Source organism: Pseudonaja textilis, chromosome Z (genome assembly GCF_049901715.1).
Source record: "Pseudonaja textilis isolate UNSWEBS1 chromosome Z, rPseTex1.2, whole genome shotgun sequence".
In the NCBI taxonomy this organism is placed as follows: Eukaryota; Metazoa; Chordata; class Lepidosauria; order Squamata; family Elapidae; genus Pseudonaja; species Pseudonaja textilis.
In genome coordinates this window covers 82,369,025-82,387,017 of record NC_142008.1, presented here as the reverse complement: position 1 = coordinate 82,387,017, position 17,993 = coordinate 82,369,025, and the positions used below count along the sequence as shown (strand labels likewise).

The 17,993-nt window shown below is 41.2% G+C and overlaps 1 protein-coding gene across 2 annotated transcripts in view; it reads left to right on the top strand.

Moving 5' to 3' along the window:
- The first annotated feature begins 9,105 nt into the window (after window positions 1–9,105).
- The window catches only part of SULT1B1 (sulfotransferase family 1B member 1), an 83,050-nt gene continuing 74,162 nt past the window's right edge, over window positions 9,106–17,993 (top strand). The window contains exons 1-6 of one of the 2 annotated variants that reach the window (XM_087917688.1): window positions 9,106–9,444; window positions 9,587–9,661; window positions 10,867–11,013; window positions 11,154–11,282; window positions 15,216–15,313; window positions 17,563–17,689. In XM_087917688.1, coding sequence (XP_087773814.1) covers window positions 10,869–11,013; window positions 11,154–11,282; window positions 15,216–15,313; window positions 17,563–17,689 — 499 coding nt within the window. In that variant the 5' untranslated portion in view covers window positions 9,106–9,444; window positions 9,587–9,661; window positions 10,867–10,868. The remainder of the gene's footprint in view (window positions 9,445–9,586; window positions 9,662–10,866; window positions 11,014–11,153; window positions 11,283–15,215; window positions 15,314–17,562; window positions 17,690–17,993) is intronic. The other variant, XM_026719587.2, reaches the window with a different exon arrangement.

Sequence of the window (17,993 nt, the reverse complement as noted above, 5' to 3'; positions counted from 1 at the left end):
AAGATCTTTGGTGAAAGAAAGGGGACATCTCACAGTATCATAATACACAAAAAAAGCAAGGCAGTTAATTGTGATCAAATAACTCTCACACAGCTAATTGTTCACCTTGCTCAATGAGCAACAGGGGTGTAAAGAAGTGTTTAGGTAATAGGATTACACTATGGTGATAATCCCCAAGGTTTTGATTTTCCCAAGAGCACAAGAAAAATATGTGAAAGAAGCTTTACAGCTGCTCATTTCCTACCCAAGTGAAAGTGCGTCCAAACAATTCAATCTTAAGATTTTACCCTCCAAGCACTTGCCTAGCATGGTAATGGTTAAAACTGAGAGGCCCATTTATCCTGATTCTTCATATATATATTCGTATGTTAGGAAGGAATTGTCCACAGTTGCTGCAAACGCAGATTTAGAGCAGAGGCAAACACAGTTGTAATGAAACAATACATTGGTAGATTCTACAAAATTAACAATATTCTCCATATTTCACTTTTGCAGTTATGGGTTTTTTCATAGCCAAAAGATTAATGATTGTTCAGTTGGGTCTCCAAGATCCTCTGCTATTACTAAGTAAACAATGATGTCATGGAAATTAGAATTCTCTGCCATTATCAAAGCCTTTAAGCCACCACAAAGTATTAATCTGGTTGATTAACTCTGCAGCTGGGAGAGATTTAGCTTCATAAACTTCTTTCACATCATTATAATTTTCTTTATTCCCAAGGCATCTATTTATTGCAGAAAATCCTTCTGTGTATTAATGACAACAGATTTCATAACTGGAATGTATGTGTGATTTTAGTAAATAGGATATCCAACTGTGTTTCACTTTTCAAGACCCATTTTATTTCAAAACACATTTGAAGCTGGGAGAATGGCTGCTAATATATTTTTAATTAGTTTTCTTCCACTAATGACAAAAATAGGGTCGTAAGCTAGAGCTTGCAAAAACATAGATGGCCATTCAAGTTATATAGAAAACAAAAACTTTTGCAGCCTCTAGTAGCTCCCCAAGATTTTTGCTACTTAATACTTTGATATGCTAGAATTCACAGGCACAGTTACTCAGGCTCTACATTCAGGAACCAGTTAAAGAGGAAACTGCAAGGACATGATAGGGGTAGAGAAATTACAGATTTACCTCAAATTATGCCTAGTTACTTATTCAAAGTTACAGTGAACTCAAAATAAGATACTTACAACCTGGATTCAAAGTTCTGATGGCACTTCCCTCACCCCCATGGTCATGTGATAATATTTTGTGTGCAAGGCAGCTGAGTTGCATTTATGGCCATCTGAGCAATTGATGCATTTTTCCCCGCCCTGGAAACTGGTGTTTACTAGAGGTTTTCAGCAAAAATGCCTCTTGGAATGGGTTCATTTAGCAACTTCAGTGTTCGTTTTACTACTGCTGCACAGCAAAAAAAAAAAAGTCATAAAATTAGTCATGGTCATGTAACGAACCACTTAGCAATCAGCATGATGTAATTCTATTTACCGGCCTTGTATTTTGTAATTTTCTCCAGTTCTTTGTCTTCTATTTTGTTTCCTTCAAGTATTACTGTTAGATCGGTGGATCGGGTCATATAAGAGGCGGGACGCGAAAGTGAACAATCAGCTCTTTATTGTGACTTCAGAACAAGGACAGGTAAAGTGTGCGAGCCGCTTGGCTTTATACAGCCGGCCGGCAGCTCGGCGGCCAATGGCAGCGCTTTGAATCTCCCGCGATCGGCTCGGCCAATCGCGGTAGATTCTTAGTGCTCCAATCACAGTCATTCAGTGGACCAATCGGGTTGCAGTCCGGGTGGACCAATCAGAATGCGAGTCTACAAGAATGTTAATACAGAACACCCCTCCCCTCATGGTTTCGTCCGACGCAGCGTCGTGATGTAGTCGCGCAGGTAGGTGGGGCTCCGACTCTGTCTAGTTGACCTGCGCGGTTCAGTCTGTGTGTGGTCATCGGCCGGTTCGGACGGGCTCTGCGTCGCTCTCAACTCCATTGATGGAACCGCCTGGAAGAGTGAGCCGGGCCCGTTGCCGCGACTCCCGCCTGGACTGCCTGGGTCGGTCGAGTTGCGGTTCCCATTGCTCCCGCTCGGTCTTCCCGGGCTGGTTGATCTGGCTTGGCTGTCCCTCCCAGGTGAAGATCCTGTCTGCGACAGTTTGAGATCTGCTGGTGAGTATGGTTGGTTTATTTGCATGTTTCTGTCTTCTGGTGGGGTTTGTTCGGCTTGCATTGGGGGTTTTGCCGTTGATGATTCCGGCCTTCCGTCGTTCGCCGGCTTGATTGCTGAGGCTTTCCCTCCCTCTCTGCTTTCCATGTTTGTTGTTGCCGAGGCGTCGGGGGTGTTGGCGGCTAGTCTGGACCGTAGCTGGTCGATGTGCCGCTTCCAGCTCCTTCCGTCCGTCGTTTGGAGTCTGTATGATCGGGGCCCGGTTACCTGTGTTATTTGTGCAGGTACCCAGAGGGGGTCTCCCGTGAAGTTCTTTGCATAGACCGTGTCCCCGATGTTAAACGCCCGGTACCGGCTGGAGGAGTCTGGGGGTTTCTCTGGGTTGTAGGTGGGGTGTAGTCGGTCCAGTGGGGACCTCAGTTTCCTTCCCATCAGTAACTCCGCTGGGCTCTTGTTCGTGGTTGTGCTCGGCGTGATGTGTTGTATGAAGAGTAGCTTGTTTATTTTTTCTTGGATGTCGCCGGTTTCGATTTTTTGGATGGTTTTTTTTGTGTATTGGACCATCCGTTCCGCCCTACCGTTCGCCGCCGGGTGAGCCGTCGAGGTCATGGGCAATGTCTGGCGCGGTTAAGAGTGGGCTGGGTAGGGTCTCGATTTGCAGGATCGTCGTTGTGGGCACTGGGTCGTCGTCTAGGTCTGGTAGTGGTGACCGGCTTAGTGCGTCAGCGTGCGGAATGTTCTTGCCGGGCCGGTGTGACAGTTCGTACGAGTATGCGGCAAGGAACTCAGACCACCGCGTCATCCGGGGTGACAGGATGTTCAGGGTGTTCCCTGCGAGTATCCCAAGCAGGGGTTTGTGGTCCGTAACGATCGAAAAGGTCCTACCGTAAAGGTACTCGTGGAACCTTTTCACTCCGGCGACGATGGCGAGGGCTTCTTTGTCCAGCTGGCTGTAATTTCTTTCCGGCTTGGCCAGCGTCCTGGAGAAGAAGGCGATGGGTGCTTCCTTCCCGTTGGGTAGGGTGTGGCTGAGGACCGCTCCGATGCCGAAGGGTGATGTGTTGCAAGTTACCATGAGTGGTAGGGTCTCGCTATACTGGATCAGGACTGCGTCTGATGTCAGCAGGTTTTTTGTTTGTTGGAACACAGTCTCCTCCCGCTTTCCCCAGGTCCAGATGGCTGCTTTATCAAGTAGCCGGTGTAGGGGTTCCGCTACGGTCGCCTTCTGGGGTAGGAAAACATTGTAAAAATTAAGCAGTCCCAAAAATGCCTGTAGTTCCGCCTTCTGGGGTAGGAAAACATTGTAAAAATTAAGCAGTCCCAAGAATGCCTGTAGTTCTGCCTTGTTTGTTGGTGTGGGGGCTTCCTTGATGGCTCTGAGTTTCTTCCCGGTTGGGTGTATTCCGTGCCGGTCCAGGAGGTACCCCAGGAATTCGACCCTCTCGGTGTGGAGTTGGCATTTGTTTCTTTTGACCTTAAGGCCGGCGTCTTTGAATTTGCTAAGCACCGCCCTTAAACGGGTTTCCAATTGTTCTCTGTTGGCGGCTGCGACCAGCACGTCATCAAAGTAGGGGACCACCCCTTTTATCCCCTGGAGGAGCCTTTCCATGAGACTTTGGAAGACTCCTGGGGCGACGCTGACTCCAAATTGGAGTCAGTTGCATCGAAAGGCTCCCCGGTGTGTAACAATCGTTTGCGCTTCGGCTGTCTCTACATCGACCGGCAATTGCTGATACACTTGTGCCAAGTCGAGTTTTGCGAAGACCCGGCCTCCCCCCAGTGAATGCAGAAGGTGCTGTACTACTGGGACGGGGTAGGCGCTTTGCTGCAGCGTGTGATTGAGGGTGGCCTTGTAGTCACCGCAAATTCTTATGGAGCCATCGGGTTTGATGGGGGTGACTATGGGTGTTTCCCAGCGGGCATGGTCGATGGGTTCTGAGTACCCCTTGCGCGACGAGCTTGTCTAGCTGCTCGTCGATTTTAAACAGGCGCAAATGGCACTCGCCGAGGTTTGAGGCGGATTGGGGTGATGTTAGGGTTAAGGTTGAAAGAGATAGGGGGCCCTCGGTACTTGCCTAGCGAGTCATAGAAGACCTCCTGGAACTCTTTTACGAGGGTCGCTTCCCAGTCGGCCTCGTCCGTGTGATGGATGCCCGTCACCTCGATTCCCAGCGGGGAGAACCATTGCAGGCCGAGCAAGCTGGGGCGGTCCCGGTCCACGATTGTGAGTGGCAAGATGTCGGTGTGGTTCTTGAATGTGACTTTAAAATGCCCGATGCCGGCCACAGGGATGCGGTTTCCCTGGTAGTCTTTCAAGATTAGCTTCTGGTCGTCTAGTTCGTTGCGGCGGATGGTCGGTACTAGGCGCTTGATTGTGCGCCAAGAGACCATTGAGAGGTAGGACCCGGAGTCCACTTCCATCTCGCAGGGCTGGTCCTCGATGCACAGTGCCACGTGTACCTTTCGGGCATCCATGGTTGATGAATGGCCGATGACGACCGTCTGGTGGGTTTCCTCACGGCGCTGTGCTTCGCTGAGTCGTCTGCTGTGGCTGTCGCGGCTCCACTGGCTCTCGGTCGGGCGGTCTCGGTGCCTGGGGGGAGTGCTGTCTCATCGTCGTGGGCTGTTTCCTCGTTGTTGCGGGCTGTAGCTCTTTTTGTTCCGGCACACCTTGGCGATGTGCCCCCGCTTCTCGCAATGCCAGCAAATGGCGTCAAGGAAACGGCATTCAAAGCGGGGGTGGTCGCTGCCGCAGCCGGCGCAATGGAAACCCGACTTATGTCCCCTGCGGTCCCGGCGGTCGCGCTCGGTCTGCAGCCAATGGATCTCCTCGTCTTCGTCCTCGGTGTCGGATTGGGGTTCGAGGTCACCATGATGTGTGGTTGTTTCTCGGCGGCTGGCTTCTCTGGGCTTTGCTGAGGCTGGGGTCGCTTTGTTGGTCGGTGGCCGTTCAGTCGTGTTTGCTTGACGCATCCGGGCTGCCGACTGGCGGGTGGCCTCAGCGGTGGTAGCCTCGGCGAGGGCATCGGCGAGGGAGATGTCGCCTTTGGCCATTAATCGGCTCTGCAGCACGGGGTCTCTGAGTCCGAGGACGACTCGGTCCCGAAGTGCCTGGTCCAGGTCGGGGGAATCCGCAGGGGCCTCCCAGGTTCCGCAGTTGAGCCACGAAGTCGCCTATGGTTTCGCCCTCGCGCTGATCTCGGCGGTAGAAGTCATGCCTACGGATGAGGATGGGCACGGCAGGGGCATAATGGCGGCGCAAGATGGGCTCGAGGTCAGCCCAGTCCATCTCCTTTACGTCGGCAGGCTTGGCCAGCGCCTTGGCCATCTTGAATACCATAGGGCCACAGTGCATCAGAAACACTGCCCGTTTCCTCTGGCCGTTGGTGTCCTTGAGGTTGCTGCATTCCAGGAACATCTGGAAGCGATCGATGTACGACTCACAGTCCTCGGTGGCTGGGTCGAACGGAGCGGGTGGCAGGGTGCTGGCCATCTTGCAGGTCGTTGAGCGCCATTTGCCACGTGCTAGTTGGTCCTCGCCCCACGATCCCATCCTCGTCGCCAGTGTTAGATCGGTGGATCGGGTCACATAAGAGGCGGGACGCAAAAGTGAACAATCAGCTCTTTATTGTGACTTCAGAACAAGGACAGCTAAAGTGTGCGAGCCGCTTGGCTTTATACAGCCGGCCGGCGGCTCGGCGACCAATGGCAGCGCTTTGAATCTCCGCGATCGGCTCGGCCAATCGCGGGAGATTCTTAATCCTCAATCACAGTCATTCAGTGGACCAATCGGGTTGCGGTCCGGGTGGACCAATCAGAATGCGAGTCTACAAGAATGTTAATACAGAACAATTACTATATCTACCATCCAGATTTTTTGTCTTTCTTATCAACGACTACTAAGTATTGCTATGTGGCAGGTGTTTGTCTGTTTGAATTTTAAAGCTACAGAGCACCTTTTATTATTTTATACAGGTAGTCTTCAACTCACAACCATAATGGAGCCCAATATTTCTATTGCTAAGTGAGACATTCGTTAAGTAAATTTTATCCCATTTTATCCCATTTTATGACCTTTCTTGCCACAGTTGTTAAATGAATCACTGCAGTTGTGAAATTAGTAACATAGCAATAGCTCTACAAAGAACAACATTTAAAATCAGAAATAACAGAACAGAGGCTAACTGATCAATGTCAATTTATAAAACAAAATAAAATATTCAGAGAAGCAGAACTGAAAAAGGTCTATCCAGGGCAGGGAAATCAGAGAAATATTTAACTTTGTCGGCAGTAACTCAGACTGCAGAGACAAACCAGGGGGATTGGCAATAGAGCAATTCAGCAAAGAAGCAAAACAGTGCACCAGCAAAATCAAAGATCAGACTAGAAAATAAAATCAGCAAGCTGAGATCGGAGGCAAATAAGCTGGAACATATAAAAGAAAAAGCTAAAGACCAAAAAACCAAAGAATACCTAATCAAGAGACACTACTTAGAAACAAGGAAGATAAAGGAAGCTCCAGAAATAATACAGCAGCAAATAACTATAGCCAAGATCAGCAGATACAAAGCTCCAATTGCAAATTATAGGCAGAACCTCCAATTTTAATTCAATCAGAAATGTTTCTATCAATTAACAGTATGCGACTAGGAAGAAATGTCTGCTGGGACTCTGTATAAATGAAGCATACTATTTTCAATGTGATTGCAGGATCCCATTTCAAACTAGATCACATCTTGACTGGCTGTAAGAGGAGGGCATATACTTCAATCTCAGTGTCTGATTTTTAAAATATAATCAATGCTGCACTTCATAGTTAGATGACCTAACTTTGATATTTGAACATAGAATTTTTTTAAATGTTTATATTTTATTATGTTCTACTAATCTAGATGAAATGTCAATATATATTGTGGGCACCTGTATATACCAAACAATGGTTGGAAGAAATATCCATCTGGTTCCATTCCAAGCTGGGAGAAAGACACTGGAAACATGGAGGCTAATTGGAAAGAAGGTTTTATAATGAACAGAACCACCAAGCACATGGTTCTGATGCAACTGACAAAATGGAGTTGAGAGTAAGGGGTTTTTATACTTTTTTTAAGTTTTGCACTTGAGCCTCCTGTTCCTGTGCAGGAACATGTATTCTATTGGATATTGTCAGACTCCCATGGGGCCATGTATGGGTTATGTATGGATCATAGCTGACTCTATAAGCAAAGTACAAATCCTTGGTGTTTGTCTGAGCTAAGTTTGGTTGAAGTTTGGACTGCTCTGAAGGTGATGCAATGAAGGTTTGTGTTATGAAAGGGTGTTAGGCAATTCCTAATGTGGCTTAATGGCTTTCATCTGTTTTGGCTCTTGGATGAGGGCTAATCCTATTATTATGTTCAGACTTTGCTGCAGGGAATTTCAAAATAACTTGTCTTGAATGGATTTCTGCCTGCAATATTTGCTATGCCTATTAGTAGAGCTATCTAGTTTTCAATAAGCTCTTTATCTCTTAAGTGTTGACATCTGCTGTGGGTTATATGTCTGCCTCTAAAAACATGTTTCTCCATTTCTCCTTTTGGAAAACATAATATTCTGCCTTTTTAAATATTTCTCAAAATATTTCATTCTTCTAGGAGAAGGGGTGGCTTCCCACACAATAAACAAACAAACAGTGCAGTTCTGGCGCAGATACGGGATAACCCAAAGAAATGTTAAAGGAAGTGGATAAGAAAAAAAAGCTGAAATGAAGGAATTAGTAATAATAGCAAAAGTGGTAAAGAGCAAGGAAGATCAGGGGCTGGTCAGCTCCAAGTGAAGATAAATTGCATGGTTTTGATTGAAACACTTAATTACATGGTTTTGGTTAATCTACACATATAGTTGCCAAGCAGTTTAACAACATATTGCAAGAAGGAGAAATTGAAAAATGGCTACCTTCTGACAAAGCCTACCTGATAATGAAAGACCCAGCAAAAAAGGGCTGCATCAGGCATTAATTACCTGCTTATCAATAACCTTCAAATTGCTAATTGTTGTGGTAGCTGATGCAGTCCAAAACCATCTAGCTGAAACCATCTCTTTTCACCTGAGTAGAAAGGAAAATCCCTGAACAGCAGAGGAACAAAGGATCAGCTCCTAATTGACAAGATGATTTTGGAAAATTGCAAGAAAAGGAAGACTACTTATGTAGCCTAGATTAAGTACAAAAGGACATTCAACTCTCCGCCACATGATTGAAAAATCAAGTGCCTAGAGATAGCAGGTGTCAGTAGAAACATCAAAAGTTTTGTGCAAAGATCATGGCACAATAGAAGACACAGTTGCAGGTTGCTTATGCTGTTTGGGATTTCCCTAAGTGATCAAGCTAAAATTCAAAACAGCTGATTCTCCCTCCATTTAGCTACTTTGGAAAACCTTAGGAAATTTCTGTCTCCTGATTTGGAAACAGAATACTCAGAACCATTTATCCCACTAGCACTAAACAATTTCATGCCATCTTATTTACAGAGGTAGTGCAATTCTATCATCAGGTACAACCTGTAAAGTGAAACAGATGAGATCAGTGTTTGTGTTTTGAACATCTTGTCAGGAAAAAAAACAGAAAAGGAAGTAAACAATAGGTTGATTAAGCAGTCCAGGTAATCTGCTAAACTGGTGAATCTATGTTAGAGTATGTTCCCTGAGTGCCTTTTCTCTTATCCTCCAACAGAGCTACCATCCTTGCAAAATCAAAATCACCTTTCCCAACACGGTTGGGTTGATGCAATTTTAATTTTGGGCCTGCTGTACCAGTGCTGAAGACAGATCAAAGACATCTCTCTTTTCAATTAAACTATATCTGACTGCTGAAAAGACTCCCCCCCCCTTTATTATGTTTTCAAAGCACCACACCAGAATATCGAAACTCATTTGCTTTGCCTGCTTCTAAAGTTCTGTGTGAAAAAAAGAATCTTGGAAATGACTAGATAGAAAAATAAAGTAGGACTCAGCAACTGAAGGCACCATACCCTAACTATTTCTTGGTTTTTGAACCCTCTTAAACTTTTTTCTTTTAGAAGAAAAAGCAAATCATTGACTTCTACTCCTCTCAGTTTGCCTTCCCAGCTCCACCTATTTTGCATACAGAGATTAGGTAATGGGACCTTTGGTTTCCTTGGCTGTTTCTCAAGGCCTCTGACTGGCTAAAACCCTCCACAGTTTCTTCCCAGTTCATAGATCTGGAAAGGAAATCACACTGCCTTGTTGTAGGCTATCAGCTGTTGCTGCAAAGTTAAAGGTAAGGCTTTATTTCTAATTCTCAGTGTAAGTAACATGGCTTCTAGAAACATTGGGCCTGTGTTTTGCAATTCCTAGTCAAATGTTTAGGCTTCTTTCATGATTTGAGAACAGAAAATAATGATCCTCCTTCCCTCCCACAGCCCTCTCCCCCAGTTCAGAAAGCAAAGAGGAAACATCAGCTGTCAGGATTTATATCTTCATACAAGAACTCGGTGGTATAATCTAATGTGGGGCTGTTTGAAATTATTTCTGCTGCAATTTTTTTTAGAGTGATTGTGGTGAACAGGGCTATTGCCTTGATCTGATGGAAGAGTGGGATTTGTGGCTATCCTCAGGCAATGTGCTAAATCAAACTCCACCCAAAGTTAACATTTTATGGCTTGTCTAATGTGTGAATCTCACTATTGTGGTTTCTAAACTGTATTTTTGGATTAATATTTGAATCAAATCAACTGTGAGGGATTTAAAATAAGGTTTAGGGGATCCAGGCTCTGAATGATATAGAGGAGAGTCTTCTTGACATGGGAGGGTAACCTCACTTCCTGATTTACTTAAACCTGTTTACACATTGTTTTGAGTGTTTAAATTATGATTTATGGAACAAGACATAATTTGTAGGTTCATCAATCTGAGTAAAAAAACCAACAAACATAATGGTGTAATCTAGGTTATCACATAGAACAAAGAATACTGAAATACATGCTTAGCTTGATTTTATTTGTGGAAGAATAGTGATCAACTTAAAAAAAGAAAAATATTGTACTTATGTGAAACTGTAATTTATTTTTTATTTACTAAACAAATATATTCAATTTGCAAGGTTTTCTGCTTTAAAGATTTTGCATGAATTAGTAATTTTCAGGTTACAATGTTGTTTTTTTGAAAACATGGCCATTAGTGTCTTTTAAAAAGATGATGGTGAATTTAAACCACAATCTGTTTGATTAAGTTGACTTTATGGAGATGAATTTTCAAACTGTAAACTGTTTTTAAATTGAAAGAAAGAACCTTTAAATAAAGAAGTTAGATGGGCTGTTGCAAGAGAAAGTATCTTTGAATGTGTTGGCAGCATCTCTTTGGACATTAAAATAATATTTCCAATATAATATAGTACAAGGTGGACTTCTAATTATACAATTACTGTTGGTGTTGGTGGTAATTTTTTAAAATAAATATGGAATACAATATCAAACATGTTTTTAAAAGCTCTAAAATGAAATGTTGGTAAGAAGACACCCTTAAAGTATCTAGTCAGAAAGATAAAATGTAAAATTAGCCTTTTATTTTGCATGATGGTCAAAGTTTAAATTGATTAAAGTAGGCTTCCCAACTTATTTAGCAAAATGTTTGATAAAGTATGAGAACTCTTTCATATATTCGTTTTATTTTTTTCTGACTCTAATGTTTGACATTTTTGCAGAGATGGCTACCGAAGATTATTTTCGTCGGGATTGCCAGATAGTCCATGGCATTCCTATAGTCTATGCATTCTCCTTTGACTGGGATAGAATTGAAAATTTCCAGAGTCGGCCAGATGATATTGTGATAGCCACATACCCCAAATCTGGTGAGTTCTCAGTATTGGAAAAGGGCAACCTGATGGTTTGTCACTTTTTCATGATGCCTGCATTTTATGAAGTTTTTTTTCTCTTGGAATGCAGATTTCAATACAACTTCTGACAAACCTAATGGGCTGTTTGTTTCCAGGCACAACGTGGCTAAGTGAAATTGTGGATATGATTCTGAATAACGGTGATCCTGATAAATGCAAAAGAGATGCTATTTTCAATAAAGTGCCTATGTTAGAATGTGTTGTCCCAGGGAAGATGCCACCAGGTAAGCTTTGATCCCTATTGATTAATGTGAACTTTAGAGACACAGGGTAGAAATGATCAAGATGTACATCTGGCAAGTCATTTCTGTACTTCCTTATTTAATATCTTGGAGGGAATAAAAACATTTACGTTATGAGGAATGGAAATATGTAAAATATGTATTTTTGGAGGAGGTCTATTTTGGAGGGTCTATTTTGTCCATTTTCTGTCTGAAATAGGAGAAAAACAACAGGCATTTGTAAGAGTAAGAGGAGATGGCTGCATCGCATGAAATAAGTACGATACAGATATCCAAATAGATTTACTGTTTCAAGTCCTAAGCCCATTGAAAGAATAGTTTGTGGAGTATCGTGGGCATAAAAAAATTCAAATAAAAATAAGAAAAGATTAAAAAGCCATTCATCACTACTTATTTTATAGGCTACCATCCCATGTATTCAAATATATGATAAAATAATGGTTACACCTGCTAATCCATATTAAAACAGAACACTGTGTGTCTCATACTAATATCATTTAAAAAAAGATTAACTAAATGAAAAAAATGAATCCAGTTTTCCAGCATTATTATCGGACCCAGCTCCTTTGAGGCTTACTGGATGCTTATGGAGAATCAATACATTTTCCTGCATTGATCCAGCATCTTAGTAAAGGATAGTTTTTTGGTTAAATGTTAGAGATCTCTTTTTTTCATGTCTTCTCATTTGAGCTATTGCTAATAGCAGCTAGAAAAAAATCACTATCAAGTGGTCTTATACACACACACACACACACACACACACACACACAAAAACACAATCAGAACAAAAAAGAAACATTACAATATATAAAACAAAATATACTATTTCTTGAAACTATTTTTTAAAAGAATTCTGAGTCTACTGGATGGATAGTGGGGGAAAAAAGAAATCAAAGGAAATCAAATGCCCTGCAGACAAGTCTCTAAGTTCAGAGGCCTATACAGCGGTGGTGGGATTCAAATTTTTTTACTACTGGTTCTGTGGGCATAGCTTGATGGGCATGGTATGGCTTGGTGAGTGTGGCAGGGGAAATATACTGCAAAATCCCATTCTCTCCCCACCCCACTAACCTGCTTTCCAGCTCCATTCTCCTGTGCAGGGCAACAAAAGAAGACCCAGCTGATCATCTGGGACTCAGGAGGCAGAGAATAGATGGGGGTGGGGCCAGTCAGAGGTGGTATTTGCTGCTTCTCCAAACTACTCAAAATTTCTGCTACCAGTTCCCCAGAACTGGTCAGAACCTGCTGAATACCACCTCTGCTACACAGTAGGATTAGAGGAAGACAAATATAAGCTTGTACATGCATCATGATGTCACATAGACATGAAAGGGGCAGAAGTTCTCTGTAGTGGTAAGTATTTAGTATTTTAGCAAAAGCATTGGATTGGGCAAACATTTGGTTAACATTTCATTTAAAAAAAAATTGAGCTACATCCAAATTCCTCATTGCCCATAATCATTCTTAAAGTGTGTTACCAGTGTGCTGTGGGTTCCAGATTAGGCGTGCTATGTACAATGCCAGGTAACTGAAAACCTGACATGTTATTTTTTTAATCAAATTTCTATTTTGCCCATTGTATGCTTTTGGGGTGTTTGTAGATAATGCAGAGCAGCACTGCATACTGAGAGGAAAAAGAGCCACATTGATAAATTTAAAATCTTCATAGGTCACTAATAAATACCTGGCACAGAGTGGCAGCATTGGGCCTGAAAGATGTTGAAGATGTTTGGCATGCATCTTTTGGTGTGGCGGCAACAGTGAATTTACTGACTTTTCCAATAATGCTTAGGGAGAGGGACGCAAGATGCACGACAGACACATATTTGTGCAGCCTGAAATAGACACTCATTTTCTTTGACAAACATAGGAGAATGAATACTGTGCAAGTAATTCAGCTTTTATATCCTCCACTGCTCACAAGACTTTTCCAGAACTTGTTAACTTGTTTGGAGGGGAGTTTATCCATATATATTTACAGATATACTAAGTTTCCCATAAATTCTCCAATAGTTGGGAAACATCAGGAAACACTGAATACAATGTATTAGGAATGTCTGTGGATCAATTTGAGAGAAGGAAAGAAAGTGGTCTTAAATATTGCTTTTATGAAAGGCTATCCAATAGTATACATGAAACTGATGGAGAAAAATATCAATATTTAATTTTGCACATCATAACTGCGGCCAGAATAACCTATGCACAAAACTGGAAACTGTCATTCCTTCAGAAGATATGGTAATTAAAAAAAATACACGAATGTGCTGAGATGGATAGCTTAACCAAATTGTTAAAAAATAAACAAGATAGTGACTATTATGAAATTTGGTATGATTGGTTAAAGAAAAGTAATATTTGATATTTCGATAAGTTATGGAAATTATAGAAGATGTGTATTTAATTATAAACTATATAGAGAAATTAAAACATTAAAAGAACGAAGGAGTTATTGTAACAAGGCAGATCACGTCAATGATAAAGATAAAGAAAAAAAAATTAACCATTGCTCAATATATGCTGTAAAATGTGTGTGTGTGTGTGTGTGTATGTATACATACACATACATACATACGCTTACATATATGTATGTGTATGTATGTATGTTTTCTGAGGTTCTCGCAGGTATTTGTATGTGGATCTTTGGTTATTCGGGTTTTCTCCCGCATAAAATTGGAAGTATCTAGGCAACTTTTCGATGAAGTCTCATTCATCATCTTCAGGCTTGTGTCTTCGGCTCTGTGCTTCTCAGAGTAATGTGAGCTTGCAGCTGCTTCTTCCTTTTAACTGCTAGTGGGGGTGTGACTTGATTGGGTGGGGGCTTGGCTGTGTTCTGATTGGGTGGGGGTGTGTTCTCATTGATACTTCCAATTTTACGTGGGAGAAAACCCGAATAACCAAAGATACACACACACACACACACACACACACATATATATCATTCAGCTTTCTTCAGGTATTTTCCCACGTCATTGTAGTTGTGCTTTTAAAGTTGTAGCAACGTTTCGGCAGAATCTCATCTCCCATCATCAGGCTTCTGTATAGTGTACAGAAGCCTGATGATGGGAGATGAGATTCTGCCAAACATTGCTACAACTTTAAAAGCACAACTACAGTGTACACTATACAGAAGCCTGATGATGGGAGATGAGATTCTGCCGAAACGTTGCTACAACTTTAAAAGCACAACTACAGTGTACACTATACAGAAGCCTGATGATGGGAGATGAGATTCTGCCGAAACGTTGCTACAACTTTAAAAGCACAACTACAATGACGTAGGGAAAATACCCGAACAAAGCTGAATGCCATACATGTAAGTACCATGAAAACTTAAGAATATATATATATATATATATATATATATATATATATATATATATATATATATATATATATATTTTGTCTGTTTTAAATGTATGTCAAACAAATGCTTTTTTTTTCTAGAATAAAAATTAAAAAAATTTTTATAAAAAAAATGATGTTCAAAGACTGCTGCCTAGGTGGAATGTAGAGTTCAGTTTTTAGTTTTATTATTTAATCAATAACAGTGGATATCAAATGGAAAGATACCAAAAATGCTGCCACAGATAGGATTCATTGGAAGCTTACTATACTATGTGCTTTATGGGAAAGGAACTAGATTATGATAATGAAAAATCAATAATTCATCTTTTAATCATCCTTTTTAGTCACATATTTTTTTCAATGTTTATCAGTGATCTTTTAGCTTTTTTCTAATCACCTAAATAAGTACTGAATAATTCCAGGAGTCAAAACTGCCTTGAAGGCACCCACCCACACACCACACATACTGAATTTAATCAGTTTAATGGGTGCCTCCTGTATTTCCTATTATTTTCTATATCAGCAGTGTCTATATGATATTCCTTACCATCTCACTGTTTTGCTTGCAAGGCACAGAACAGTTAACTCATATGCCCTCTCCTCGCATGGTGAAGACCCATCTCCCAGTAAACCTACTTCCCAAGTCTTTTTGGGACAAAGGCTGCAAGGTAAATATATTTTGTCAGCATGATACATTTTGGAAAAAAAAATCTGGATGGCAGAGAGCCTCTAATCCAAAACAAATCAAACCCTTTAGAAGTCAATTTGCCTCAAATACTGTCATCAGAGTTGCTAGTTACTTACATCTTTTTATGGATGTAGCTCTCCAAAAATAAATGTTGTTTGGGAGATGTCAGATGCCAGTCCATGCACTAGATCATTTGACTTATTTAACACCAGAACTCTTCATGTCATTTTTTTCCTTTACGTGGGAAGTCTTGCTAAAATTACAGTTTCCTCCATCAGAAATGATATCTTTTCCTGTGCATCTCACCAATCTATCAATCTTTATTATTGTCACAGATCAGCAAATAAAAGCATTAAAATAATAATAGTAGTAAAACATTAAAATAAAAGACAGAATAATATATTGCGATTGACGGAGTATTAACAATGGGCAATTACAGTTTGCCTAATTTTACATGCATCATAGCAAAATTTGGCTACCTTCAGAGAAACTATTTCATATTGATCTGGTAAAAGTAGTTGATAAAAGATCAGTATTTCTCAGATATTTTGTTAGGTATTTTCCTTATATAAATTGCAGAATACTGGGACCAGAGCTACAGTTTCAATAGATCAGTAGTGGGATTCAAAAAATTTTTTATTACTGGTTCCTGTGGGCGTAGCTTGGTGGGCATAGCATGGCTTGGTGGGCGTGGCAGGGGAATGATACTATAAAATCTCCACTCCTACTCCACTCCAGGGGAAGGATATTGTTAAATCCCCATTCCCTCCCGGCCTCACTAACCTGATTTCCAGCTCTGTTCTCCTGTGCAGGACAACAAAAGAAGACCCAGCCAATCAGCTGGGACTTGGGAGGCAGAGAATAGATGGAGTGGGGCCAGTCAGAGGTGGTGTTTGCTGGTTCTCCAAACAACTCAAAATTTCCGCTACTAGTTCAGAACCTGCTGTATACCACCTCTGCAATAGACCCTTGTCCACAAAGGCACAATCCCAGCTCATATGGTATTCTTTTTGTATCTTTCCTCCAAAATTGGTGTGGGAATATGCAGTGCACTGCATATTCCATATACCCCACCTACAAAGTTTTGCTAATTCTTTAGTAATATTGCTATAAAACATATTGGTTTTTGTGGTACTGCCACAAAAAATAGAGCAGAAATGATTTTTTAAAAAAATATTGGTCAGAATTGTAACAATTCTGTTTAGAAAACCTATCTAAAAAAAGTGAAGAGATTAAATCAGTGGTATTTCTCCTGAATTGAAGCAGATAAAGGGTAATACTTGTTTAAAGCAAGTCTAATCAACTGATTAAGTATTAATCACTTTGATCAGAATCTAAATCCCTTACCTGTCAATCCAGATTATATGTGTGTGTGCAATGTTAATTACAAATCAGGAGAAAATGGTTTTTACAATCTGGAATTTATTATTATAACTTTCTCAGAAAAGTCTTGACAAAAGAAAAATGTAAAATGTCTTGCAGATATAATTATGATTACATTGATGCTCCATCCCTGATGGATGGTCATTTCAGAGATATTTCCTTACCTACAAAAGGAAGAAGAATGATTAGGCAAAAAAAGCAGTGGGAGTGGAAACAACTTCCAACAGCTTTCCCTTTAAGTGTTACAGATGTGAACGTTTGAATAATACAGTAATTCTCAACTTACATATAGCTGTTTTCCAAGTTGAGCCCATTCTAGATGTAGAGATATAGCAATAGCAATAGCACTTAGACTTATATACCACTTTACAGTGCTTTCCAGCCCTCTCTAAGCAGTTTACAGAGTCAGCATATTATCCCCAACAGTCTGAGTCAACCTTGAGCCTGGTGAGATTTGAACTGCCAAATTGCAGGGAGCTGCAGGTCAGCAGAAATAGCCTGCAATACTGCATTCTAACCACTGTGCCACCACGGCTCTATAGACAAGATCACTATACTGTATTTCTTTGTTTGCAGTCTCATTTTAGTATTTACTAGTTATACTAGAAATCATGAGGAACCTGATAACATGATTTTTAGATTAACAAGTTTATTAAAACGTTGCTGGACAGGCCCCAGGTGCTCCGTGCATCCAGATGGAATTATGTGAGGTTGCCTGGTTGAGCACTTCTGCTTTATAAGATGCTATAATCACCGGTGTTTTTTCATTACTCTACACTCTTCAGTAGCAAAAACCTATCAATAGAGTTTTACGCATTCTATGTATTTTTCTTTACTCCAATGAAGATGATCTATATGGCTCGTAATGCAAAGGATGTTGCGGTCTCCTTTTATCACTTTGACTTGATGAATAAGCTACATCCAGATCCTGGCTCTTGGGATGACTACTTGGAGAAATTCATGATAGGAAGAAGTAAGTTTTCAGGAAACAAAGTGATGAGACTGAATGAGTTTGCTGCTCACTAACTGAAGAAAAACCCAAGTCAGGTTATGGACCAAACTTTTTTCTTTTTTAGTAAAAAAAAAAAAGTCTCTTTTTCAGGTAGGACATCAGTCACATGAGTTATGTTTGTATATCTTGTAACACTGTATGTCTAATACCTAAGTAGTGGCTAAAAATATACAAGTATAGTAAAGGAGATTAAAGTAGTCTCATTATGTTCAAATCCATTATATCCTTTTTATCCAAAGCTGAATTTGGGGGGAGGGGGGATGGT